Source organism: Abramis brama (genome assembly GCF_963993115.1).
Source record: "Abramis brama genome assembly, chromosome: 14".
NCBI lineage: Eukaryota > Metazoa > Chordata > Actinopteri > Cypriniformes > Leuciscidae > Abramis > Abramis brama.
Window position 1 is genome coordinate 4,898,890 of NC_139976.1, and position 13,283 is coordinate 4,912,172.

The following is a 13,283-nucleotide window of genomic DNA, read 5'->3' on the forward strand; positions in this document are numbered from 1 at the left end:
TATTTTAGGTTCTTAGTAGAAAAGCTAGACAAGTAAATGACATTTGTAAAAGTTTTTTGATGTTAATGTTCAAGTGCAATAAAATATATGCAGTGGCCTATAAAAATATTTGAACACTTAAGTCAAACATGCATTAGATAAAACATGAAATCAAATGTATTAAACACAAAAAGGATATTCCTATGAGATGCTGTTATCTAACGCAATGACATGTTTAGTGTGATTTAAGAGTACAAACACTTTTAGGGCTTACTGTGTATGTATAGCCTATAACTAAAACAGTTTTAGTCATGGTTTAAGGATAAGTTCAGTTCTGCAATTCACATCACAGTTAAAGTGGCAGTTCCAAAATAATGGGCTCAATTCAGCTCAGGTCTGAAAATCATCTCCCGTTAAGACCCGTTCCCACCAAAAATGATAACTATAACGACAACTATATTACGATAACATTCTGTTTATTACAGCGGGTTTGTCGTCTGCCGCTTTAAATGCTCAAGCTTGTTTTTATCGTTCATCTGCTGGAATAAAAATCGTTGCGATTCCACCCAAATAGTTTGATTGTTTATAGCAGTGGTGTGGTGGACTCTGCTATTTAGGATGATTTTTAAAACCTCATCTTTATTGTTAACGTTATAGTAATCTTTGGTGTGAACGGGCCTTTAAACAGATTTTTGCTGTGTTTCGGCTTTAGTACATCATGATCTCTTTGGGCGCATCCTCCGTGGGTTTCTCCTGCTCTTTGCGGCGTGTGTACGCGGTGTGGACGTACAGATACACCATGAGGATGGAGACCATATTGAAGCAGATGTACGGTATCAGAAGGAAAAACCCCACCTTTAAGTTAATTTGTACATCTTTCAACACCGCATTGGCCGCATCGGCTTTCACCAGCGTCTCGAACATCTGGCCAAGGTAGGCGTTCGCCACATACAGAATCAGCGCCAAACTGGCCACACACACTAGACAAGAGATAAGACACATTTTAAAAGTGCTGTAACGTCAATTGAAGAGTTGATTCTGCACTATTTCTGATCAGATGCAAGCACATTTCTTGGTTTGTGACATTGTGTATGTTTTCTCACCACTAAGTCCACTGCACGTGTATACCCCTATTGGTCCCATGTAGGTCTGATATGGGTTGCTGAAGCTGTTATAGAGTGAGACCAGAATACTGCCCGCAGACCCCGCAAGAGCCAGAGCCAACAGGATGACAACCAGAGCGTGCAGGATAACCGGAGCTCCTGCTGATTTCCCCAGACGATCAAACACTAAGAGAAAGACAAAAATACTATTCTATTGGAAAATAAGAATGCACAAAACATTGATTTTAAATCAAATGACATAACCTTTGACGAACTCCAGTAAGTATAAAATTCTATTGTGATTTATATGGAATTGCAGTTCTGAAAGTTCCAAAGGTCATCTTAGTCCATAATTTTGAATCCGCAAGCTTTTTCATTGTATTTATTGGTATCATATACATATATCAATCTATCATAATTTACATGAGCTTAATTTGTCTATTGCTTTTATCTTATATGATATAAGTTTACACTTGAAAATGTCAAAATAGCATAATCTAGCATGCTTATTTGAAGCTCACCAGGCACTACTACTCCAAGTTTGGAAATCCTGGGGCAGTTGATTTTGTCTTCTGTGCCGTTGAAAAGGCCGATTGTGAGACTGGAGGATCCATTGAATTCACTCTTGTTCGGTCCGCAGGCCATTTTGGCTGAGGCCCAATCCGCCGACATCCCATAACCCAGTAAACCCACTCCAGCTGCACATATTAAAGAACTTGACAAGAAATGCAGTAGTTTCTCCGTGGACGGCATTGTAACTGTGGTCCTTTTTTCTAGGTCCTTAGCTGAGAATTTGCTTGTCAAGCAGACCCTTTGATTCCTGACGCTTCCTGACGCTTTGTGGCTGGAAAATGGGAGAACTTGGGATGAGGTGAGGTGTTGGTGGGTAATAAATGGTGCTGTATAGGTTGCACTTTGCTTCACAGATCTGAAACCAGTAGCCAGGTGTTTCCTTGTAATGGGAAAGGTTTGGACTGAGGTGGGGAGAGCTGATCACAGATAAGCTCATAATGAAGCTCATCACAAGGAATAAAGTCATAAAGTAATCGTCTGTACAGTCACGGACTGCTGCTCGTGTTGTCATGGCATTTATATTGCAGTTTACAACATCATAAAGAGAGTGACGTGGGTTTGATCAGAAAGAAACGATCTAGAAATCATTCTCTGACAGTACAGAAGTCCTGCTTTACTGCTGTGGTGTAACTGGCATCGTTTAGGACCCTTATAATTGATCACAGGACACTGGGATGGTCTGGGGTGTAACATTTATGATAATACAGTAATAATTAATATGACAGTAGCAGCGATATTCATACATAGAGAGAACAACATTCTCATTGTTTTAAAAAAAAACACCTTTTACATGTTTCATACTTTATTTAAAGATGATTTTGTTGGCTGTTAGTTCAGTAGTGGTGGTGAAAATAAAAACAGTAAAAGAAAAGGAAGAGATGTGATAATAAACGCTACACACCCTCATCAGGAAAGAAAACATGTTTATATTATATAAATGTGTGTATTTCCTGAATTCTATATTTAGATTTACTGTGATGCCTCGTCCAAAGTCCGTTCTCCTGTGATACCATATCACCATGGACATTAAAACACACCCACATATAAAACACGCACACACATGCAAGCAGAGATAGTAGGATCAGAAAATGTGTGGAATACAGATATATTTTACCAGAACAAAACACAATCTGTAAAATAAAATTAAAGTATAGAAAATAATTACACTTTTAACCAGCAGATGGCGCATGTCTTTCAGTTAATCTGAGAAAACAGCGTTGATTAAAATGATGCATATAGATTAACCATCAGGCTTATTTATAGTTTTAATTATTTTAATTATTTTTAAAATAAATATTCTACTTATTTATTTTAAATAAATTGTTTTTTTATTTTTATTTTACTTTGTCCTTTGTTCAGTTTTTTTTTTTTTTGTGCTGATAATGATGATTTAATTACGTTTATTGCACTTAAAACATGCTCTTTATAACGGCTTTGCTAAACAGATGCTGTAAAACTAATATAAACAAAATAATACTGTAGAATGGTAGGCGGCATGAAATAAAGGGTGCACACATCGGGCGGGGCTTATCGGATGTTGATAGATTAAAATAATAATTCTACTATTTCTGCTAGTTCTGATATTCACTGTGTAGTTTCAGTTAAATAATACAGTTTTTTTTTCTCAGTGTAATAATTAAAGTATAAATTACTGTCCAAACTGCTGAAGAACCGCCTGAACTCTGTTGGTCACGTGGAACCGGTTCTTTTTCTTTGTGCGGAACAGGATGGACCAATCACAGACGATTGTGATTTTTGAATGAGTTTTCGTCTATCATACACAGATTATTTGAAATAACAGAACACAACGACCGAACAAGAAACAAACGAGCTCAACTTCACATTAACGCCAGATGATAGAGATGCTAGAGCTAGATAGCCACAGTATTAGAATCTGAACCAAAGCTAGAGGCTGAAGATCGAATCAAACCTTGATCTTGAACTAGAGACATAACTAAAGAGGAAACAGAGTTAAATGTGGAACTAAATTAAATAATATATGAATAATAATTCGTTTGCTTGCACATAAAGAGTCTTATTGAACTAGAACCCGAACTAAAGTTAGAGACAGTTAGAGACGACCTTATTCACATCAGCACCATCTTTGATTTTTGGCGGGAATGAATGCGATTCTGTGATACATCTCTTCAGTGGGTTGCACTGCTATTTAATGTTTTTTTTTTTTATTCTAATGACGAAACACAACAAATATCTTCCCAAGAAATTTCAGTAGACAAAAAACCCAGACAGTATGAGCTGTGGAAAATTATAAGTGATCTAGGAGCTTTAGTAAGACTGCATCTGAAATTGTATACTGTCTTGAGAAGGTACTTATTTTAAATAAATATTAGGCTACTTACTAATATTAGGCCTTCTGTTTTTCGCCTACTATATAGTAGTTGGATGCAGCCTAAGTCTATCCCTCACAGCTTCGCTTTCATACCTGTCATGGCGCTGCTCTGAATAAGGTCTGTTAGATTCCAGAAGCTAGATTACACTTTTTAATGTGTATATATCCCCCCCTTAAAAAAACAACCAAACAAACAAAAACAGAACATTACTGAGTTCAATGGAGGAATTCAGCATTTTGAGCCACTGCGCGCCCCCTAGAGGAAGAACTCATATGCCATAGGTAACACCAGTATTTGATTGTCAGGCTGATGAGGCTGTGCTTTTAGACTCAAGCATTTCAGAAACGGTCGCTAGGCGGCTCTGAGCACACGGAGAACTCCTGAGAAGCGGGTGAACCCCTGACAGAGGAGTAAATCTGCAGATCAACACAAATCCTCCTGTTTCTTTCCTCCAGCAGCAGCGGTCAGCTTTCACCCAGCCGCCCGGCGCGTCCTGCGCTCCCCATTCTCGGATCATAATCATCCGTGCGCTTGAAGAAACTGCCTTCGTGTTGGACTTTACGGTAAGAAGCGTATTTAATCTGAATCTAACGGCAGTGTTAAATTTGGTACATGTGTAGGAATGTTGTTTTTCAGTAGGCTACGCTGGAGCGCGTAAAGGAACTGTGCGCTCCGGTGCGTTTGATACACCCATAAATACTCGCATGAAAGCCAGCACTTGAGATTGGTTTGTTTTCTCTAACGTGCTTTGCTGTTCATCTTTATTCATGCATGGTCCATGCTGCTCATGATCAACAGAGGATCTCAGGTTATGATGGAGCGCATTGGTTGTGTTGGGAACCCGAGTGATCTGTAGGTTTCTTCATAATGTGGGTTAGTGGAACAAGCTGTAGGCAAGGAATGAGACGGGAGTTTTGGGAAAGGCTCTTTGGGACTCACTATTCACTTCCACCCCTGCAGATCTGCTAAGTGAGCAAGCGGAGGAGAGGAATGACATGCAGGAGCGTAGGTGTCTTTTACAGTAAAGGCACAACCAGAGACAGAAGTAGAACTAGGTTATCATCATCCTTATCATCAGACTTTATTGCAGAATCAAGGTCCAAATTTAAAAAAGGAACCAAAAAAAATCAATGCGTTGCAAAAATATAATAATACCAGTGTCTCCATAATTTGGGCTGATAACGTAGTACTGACCCTTATATTTCATAAGCCCACAATAATCTAATTTCTGGAAACATTTAGCCAGCAGATACATTTATGTGTAAGATTTCGTAACACAGCTTGAAAAGTGTTAACTCCTGCACTCACAAACATTTAACTTGCACTATATGCCATCTAGGTCTCCTTAACAGAATTCTCATTGCATATTTATAAGCTATTTGAAGCCTCTGTAAACTTGCTGATCTATTTGACCACAGATGAGCAGTATAAAGTGGTGTACAATATGCTAAACAATGACATCTTCACTTCATCTGAACAAGAACCAAACTTGTGTAAAAGTATGTTAGCCAACGCTGCCTTTGAATGTCCACTGTCATGTTCACAGTAATAAAATGTCCAAGATATTATCACACACTCAGTAAGATTCAGAGTTAGATACAGTTAGCACAGATTCTGAAGAAGTGCATCTCAGTCTGTTTTGTGTCACTCTTGTTGTTGTTGAGATGTGCACGTAGTTCACTTTTTAAGATAAATATTCACTGACTCGACTGGTTTAGGGACAAACATATTGCCTGCTCTTTTAATGAATCACTTCATCAGTTAGTCAGTCTGGTAACTGCAGCCATGTTAATCATAAATGAATGCATGCTTTAAATCTGGTTTTAACCAAATTTATATTGTCTTCTTGGCATATTGCGGCGCAAAGTATGGCTAATATAATATAAAACAGAATATCAGATCAGTATAATTTAGTACAAATCAAACCTACTCGCATGTATGAGCAAAATAGCATGTAATGGTTGCAGTTTGGAATATTTTTTTTCTCATGGAAGCAACAATCGCTGATGATAAACTCAAATCAAGGGACTTTCTGTCAACATGGGCCATTTTTGTGGATAGATTTATTCCTCAAGTACAAAATAGAAAGTCTTAACAGATGCTTGATTCCTCCTGAAGTAGTTTGGATCTGTTTATGTCTTCCAGTTGTTTAAAGTATTATTCTGGGTTAAATACAATTCAAACTCTATTGACAGTATCTGGAAGTCACTTACAGGTGAAGTCTAAGGGGCAAAAGTACAATAGATTGAAGGCATTTTTGTTTGCTTTACAAACTGAATCAGAATTATTTTCAGTGGTCATCTACTGCATGCTTCAGATGATGTTCGTTTACTTTCAGAAAAAAAGGTACAAAAGCTGTCACTGTGGCGGTACCTTTTCAAAAGGTACACCTTTGTACCTAAAGAGTGCATATTAGTCCCTCAAAGGTACATATTGGTACCAAAAGTGTACATATTAGTTCCAAAAGGGTACATATTAGTACCTAAATGGTACATATTAGAACCCTTTTGAAGGGTACTGTCCCAGTGACAGCTTTTGTACCTTTTTTTTTTTTTTTTTTTTTACTTTAACCTAGAATATAAAAGGATGCACTGTACCAGCGGTTTCCTTCTTTCTGTAAGAGAAATCAAATCCCAGAATCTATTTTTGCTTCATAGTTTAAAACATTTAGTCTGTGAATGGGGTTACGGAGCATCCGTGTTTACTATAGTGCCCTGCTGTGTTGTGCGTCCTCATTGGTGTTATTGCGTTTAATATTCTCTTTTAAGCAGGTTTTTTTTTTTTTTTTTTTTTTTTGCTTGTGGGTAACAGTGGGAGCTAATTGGTCCAAAGCCGTTGCCTTTTAGTAGGCGAAATGGATTATTTGTTGGGCGCTCATTAGATCTGTCAGGGGCAGAAGAAAGGCCTGCTGCTTTGTGTAAAGTGTGCAGAGCAAAACGATAAGGAAGAACAGAAATAAAGGCTCATTAGCAGGATTTAAGTTTGTTTGCTTTTGTAATTGAGAGAATTAAGCTGTCTAAATGAAGTAAATGGGAATCACGTTCTCAAGCAGGATTTATGGCAATGCACTGTTCAGCTGTGTCTGTTTTTCTCTTTAAAATCCTTAGTGTACAAAGTATTTAATTACATTATTGAGAGCATCTCCGATATAAAGTGCTTTGTTGGCCCTGCGTGCTCTGTGTTTGTGTCCTGACGCACAGGACGAGCTCACGGAAGATCCAGCACATTGTTTGGGCATGTATTCATTTACTGGAACGCTTGGCTATTCTCGTATGTTCAAACGCAGGAAAGTGAAGAAAGGCAGACAGGCAACATCCTGTGGCAAACCCAGAACCTCTTCGTACTCTCTCTTTCTTCATACTCTCTCTTTCTTCCTCGTTCTCTGTCTCTTGTCTGGTCCTGTCATTTGGCTTTATTTATGTAGAATGATACAAATGTCCATTTTGATCTCTGTAGTTCCTTGAAGCACTGACATGATTTTACAAGCATTTTGTTACTGTAAAACACTGTACTCTTAAGTTTTACTGTTAAGTCCTGAAGACTTATTAAAATACTTTATTTTATATAAGTTTGGAACAAATTACACAATTTGACCAAGATTTTGAATGAGCTTTTATTTTTATATTTTTAGTAGTGCTGTCAAACGAACACAAAAGTTTGTGTTTATATCTGTGCGCATACATGTACATATATATATATACATACATATATACAGTACACACACACACACATGTATTATATAAACAGAAACTTTTATTTTAGATGCGATTAATCGATTTGACAGCACTAATTTTAAGTTTTCTTAGTTACTACGGTGTTCAAAATGGTTTTTAGGTCATTGTTTGGGTGAGTGGTTGCTAGAGTGTTTGGCTGGTTGCTAAGGCGTTGCTAGGTGGTTACTATAGGGCGTTTTGAGTGTTTAATTAAAAAAACACCCACAACCAAGTCTATGACATTCTGGTCTCTAGATATAGCCCTCCTTCGATAAGTCTATGTAAAAGTAAATCATTTGAGGTATTATTCATGTCTGAAGCTCAAATGGTGCAGGAATCGTGTCAAAGTTTAATCCTTAGCGTCAAGGGTTTGTTTAAATCCCTAACCCTAACTAAGAAAAGAATGAACAATAGTGATACGACAGCTAGCTAGTAATTTACTTTGATTTCACAGTGAAAGTTGAAGTACGAAGACACTCACTCAACCTCTTCTGATAGACACATGTGGTGCCCATCCACTCCTGCACACTAAAGAGCTTCAGGAAGTGGTTGTAATGGGTTTATGGAGGAGTGTGAGGAGTGTGTGTTTGACAGGGTGTGGTAGCATCTGCTGAACCGCCCCTGGGTTGCGTTCAACACGTGCTTGAGTACGAGATTCCTGTTACTCAGCTGTGCAAACACGACCTCACGGGTCTACCTGCTGCTCGCTTGTGTTGCACACGTCCCTCACTCCGAGGCCTGCGCTATGAGCCTGTCCCGACTCGCAAGCGGATAAACGCACGCCTCCTAAGATCCTTGGAATCCAGAATCAAATTCTTGGAATATTTGAGGTGAGGAATCAGGAGTGATTTAAGCGGTTAGTGGGTTACTATGTAAATCTATGTGGACTGGCTTGTCTTTGAACTGTTATGACGGGAGGCTGCAACCTGTCTGTCTGAAGTCTTTGAGAGCCGGTGTTTGGCTGTGAATGCACGTGGGACGTCCCAGAGGACATGTTTATTACTCAGAGGTTGCTTTTTCATTGCTTTCTCAGCTGACTTAACAAAGGTGTGTTTATGGTTCATCCGTGGACTTTCAGTTTTGTTATTCAGTTATTCATTCAGGTTTCAGCTTTGTCTCAAATGTTTCTCCTTAAATTACTTACGAGAAGTTATTTTAATTAAAATCATATGCAAATAAGACAACTGTTGACATAAATGAAGTAGATATAAAGAGATATAAAATGAATGTGGGTAGCTCAGATCATTTGGTCTTGGAAGAATTTGATGACAAATGTTTGAGTTGATATTCATCATTGATATATTGATAATTGATATTCTGACTTTTGATTGCAGACTGATATTTGGCCTATTGGAGTTTGAGATGTCCTTGATATCTTCTGATTCTCTGTAGGAAATGGATGTGAATGAGTGCGTTTACATGCACACTCATAATGCGATTATAATGGGATTTTAGCAATATTGCGATTTAAATTTTACCTCATGTATAAACAATACTTCGATCAAACTAATGCGCTTAAGCTCATAATCGTAGTAACCATAATTGCATTAAACTGTGAGATTACTCGCAATAAACAGGCACGTAAACACCTTAATCGCATCATTACCGCTCTGACCAAAGTGCACTTGGGCTCGGATTTACACGCCACAGATGCTGTGTGTTGTTCACACAACTTCATGAGTGAACTCAGTGACATTATCCTGAAGTTTTCCCTCCAGTCCGAATCGCTGAACTCTGTCAACACAACTCACTGCACAGTCTCTGCTCTTTATCTTCATCCAGAGACGGTGCGAAGCACACAACGACAGTGCTATGCTCATCATGGCACAGAGTAACAGTGTCCATAAAAATGTGTTTTGCTTGTAACGGATATGGATTAAAACAGTGGCCAGTAACATCTACTGTGTGTGAGTTCATAATTTGTGCTATGCATTGAGGTATGTGAAGTGGGGGTAAAAATAACCACAATTCTTAGCAAATAATCAGAATAATGAAAATTGCATAAACAGAAGTCCTTGTGCCGTAGAAACATCTTATTGCAATTAAGTCCTTACTCTGATTATTGCAAAAAATCATATTATTGGTGCACATGTAAACATAGTCATTAAGTAAACATGTCTCAAGCAGAAGTCTCCACTTACTCTCCATGCACTCTCATTGAAGTCTAGGAGAAACAAGTGAGATGTTAAAGAGATCTCAGTTCTCTCTTATGGCATTGTTTCAGAGTTGAACAGGAAGAGACGTGTGATTCTCTTGGGTTGTGTCTGGTGGAGAGCTGAATGGACGGGAAGCAGATCTGGATTGAATTTGAGCTGTCAGGGGAAGAGCCAATGATGTCATATCATTACCAGCTGCCCAGAAATATGAGGGGCAATATGCATTTCCCGGCACATATCTTCACCCTTTTACTACTCAATTACTTTGCGCACCCCAACAAAAAGGCTTGAGTTGATTGTAGGGCTTTTAACAGTTAAAGGGACAGTTCACCCAAAAATGACTCGCCCTCATGTCGTTCCAAACCCGTTTATCTTCGGAACACAAATTAAGATATTTTTAATGAATTCTGAGAGCTTTCTGTCCCTCCATTGACAGTCTACGCAACTTCCACTTTGACGCTTCAATAAGTTCATAAAGAGATTGTCAAACTATTGAATTGAGCGGTTTAGTCCAAATTTTGACACGATTGCTTTATATGATGAACAGATTGAATTGAGGTTTTAATTCACATATAAACATTAATCAGCGAACATAAACAGAAGTTCAAGCGTTACATGCTTGACACATGAGAGCAAACCTCATTGGTTCTCGCACATCAAGCGAACATGCTTGACCTTCCGTTTAGCATAACTGATGTATGCATAGATGCATTATTCTATATGTGTCTAAATTCAATCTGTTCATCATATAAAGCGATCGTGTCACTTCATAAAATTTGGACTAAACTGCTCAATTCATAGGGATTAGTTTCTTTATGAACTTTTTTAAACATTAAATTGGTAGTTGCATTGCTGTCAATGGAGGGACATAAATCTATCTTAATTTGTCTTCCGAAGATGAACGAAAGTCTTACGGTTTTGGAACCAGGGTGGGTAAATGATGACAGAATTTTTATTTTTGGGTGATCTAACCTATTAAGCACAACCTGAAAATTGACCCAAAGCTCTAATTTTGTTGTAGATCATTAAACCGTTTCACTGCCTCAGAAGTCTGTCTGAAATCAGGGCAGCGAGGCAACAAGTCAGCTGCCTAAGCTTTCAGACAAAGCCAATGTCTCTTGATCAATGCATCCTAAAAGCATTCATTTGTTTCACAAAAATATCTTATCGACCCAAACAAACTTCAGTTTAAATGATATAGCAAAATCTGGCGGACACATCTCTAGCATCACGTGGGACGTACAGTAGCGTCCCCAGGTTTGATATCTTAATGAATCCCAGCAGGAAACAGTATCTCAGGCCTGAGACATGTAACGTCTGTCTGTGAGTAGACAGAGTCTCGCTGTGAGGATGATGACCTCTCTCTGAAGCCAAAGAGAGACAGAGCTGCAGGCTAGTTCACCTTTGAAATGTGATCGCAGGATGATCTCATGGCTTTGAAGAAGCTTCTTCTTCATTTGTGTGTGTGTGTGTGTCTGGCTGTACATATTTGCCCCAGTTCCTCTGAGAGTAGTATTTGGATGAGGGACCGTGTGTGTGTTCATGCAGGGTGGAGTGCACTATGACATCTTCTCTCTGGTTATGTTTTTATATCCTGAGAACTGAAAGCAAATGTTACACTCCCCTCCCAGAGAGACTGTTGTTTTGGTGCTCACCCCCACAGTTCACACCAGCCCATATGCTCACACACAGCCCGTCTGTGTTCTAGTGTGTATGAAGATTCATGCATGAGATTCCAGAGCAACAACACAATCTGGTGACACTGCAATCAAGATGTGTAAACAACATTTTAAAGGAATAAACCTTATTCAGAGCAACGCCTTGACAGGTATGAAAGCAAGTCTGTTGCAGTGTTTTCAATGGCATCTGCTGTAAAAAGTTATAAAAAGCTCCTAATACCCTTATATCTTTCCACAGCTAATGTTGTCTGGAGTTTTTTGTCTACGGAAATATCTTGGAAAGATTTTTTTTGCAGTGTTTCGTCAGCAGAGCAATCCAAAACATTAAATAACAGTACAATCCACTGAAGAGATGCGTGTCTGTCCCTCACAGCCTCGCTTTCATTCCTGTTAAAAGTTAAAGATGGTGCTGTTGTGAATGAGGTCTATACTGCCGTGCAAAGGCAAAAGACCGTAACTTTTTTTTTGGTCGAAAATGAGTTATTTATATTTTTGGCACATTCAAGACCTCCTTTATCATGTGGATAAGTATCTTGAATCAATTCCGTTGAAAATAATGAGTTGTCTTAACAGTAGCTTCCAAAAGCCCATGAGAAACCTAGGCAGAACACCGTAACATCAGTTACCGCTCTTTGGCTTTGTTTTGGAGCGCTCAAATTGAGTTACGGTACTCTGCCTTTGTTTAGCCAAGCGTCAATATGAAGTTACTGTGCCGGTGTTCTATCAAATAATGCTACCTACCAGATTGTACGGTTCTGCCTTTGTTTTAATGTCCATTTAAAATTAAAATTACGGTGTAGCCTGTGTACTTTGTACAGCCGCCATCAGTCCCTCAGTCCAACTTCTGATGTCCTCAGAGCTTTGTCCTGCGGTCAGAACATTTAGTATATTGTCTGAACCCACCGTCAACAAACGTGCGATATCGATCGCGAAGGATTATGCAGAGTTGACAGAAAAACGTTACACATTGCCATATCAGATGAATACAACCAAGAATTAAAGCCCCGCCTCACTCAGTTCGGGTACCAGACCTGGTTGAAACACTCATGCATCTAGCTGGCAGAGTACCAAAACTTCGCCGGCGCCTTCAGCACCGCCCTAAACACGGTCGAGCCAACGCTGGACTAATATATCTATGGAGGTATTTTGTCATGTCAAATGTATTAATAATGTCATCAGAATGCAACCAAAGCACAGGATAGCAGTAAGTAGATGGCTATAAATAATTGTAAATCATACAAAATAAATGCCATGATCACTAGATTTTATACAGGTGTTGCTATAATGATTTTGTTAATGGTGATCAGCAACCAAATATTGATAATGTGGAAGTTACTGCCTTTTGCCTTGGCATGACTTCTCACTTTTTGCTGACAATACAAAGGCAGAGTACAGTAACTTTAAAATAGTGGTCAAAAGTCAAGTTTGAGCTCAAGATTTTTTTATGTATATAATTTCCATTACTAAAACATCTATTTGCCAGATTTAAAAATCTTCAAAGTCATTTTTCTCAGTTCCGCACTCTAGCGACTTAAGGTCTTTTGCCTTTGTAGGGCAGTATAGTTCACCAATGAACTATATGTCGTTCTAAACCTGTATGACTTTGGTACAAAATTAGAGATGTTTTGAAATGCGTCCAAATTGCTCTTTTCCCATTCAGCGGACATACAAAAAAGCACCAAAAATGAATAAAGGTAGTCTTACACTAGCACTGATCAAAAGTTTGGAA

General features: G+C 38.6%; 2 protein-coding genes across 4 annotated transcripts in view; one reads left to right on the forward strand and one right to left on the reverse strand.

Moving 5' to 3' along the window:
- Positions 1 to 687: 687 nt before the first annotated feature.
- On the reverse strand, positions 688 to 1,835 carry clrn3 (clarin 3; the record flags this gene model as incomplete). Its single annotated transcript, XM_084135712.1, has 3 exons — positions 688 to 959; positions 1,083 to 1,268; positions 1,604 to 1,835. The coding sequence occupies 3 exons, from the start codon at positions 1,833 to 1,835 to the stop codon at positions 688 to 690; spliced, it is 690 nt and encodes a 229-aa protein (XP_083991838.1).
- Positions 1,836 to 4,341: 2,506 nt separating this feature from the next.
- Positions 4,342 to 13,283, forward strand: part of ptprea (protein tyrosine phosphatase receptor type Ea) — an 82,257-nt gene continuing 73,315 nt past the window's right edge. For 2 of the 3 annotated variants that reach the window (XM_084135760.1, XM_084135756.1), the window contains exon 1: positions 4,342 to 4,569. The gene's annotated coding sequence lies outside the window, so the exon portion shown is untranslated. The remainder of the gene's footprint in view (positions 4,570 to 13,283) is intronic. The other variant, XM_084135757.1, reaches the window with a different exon arrangement.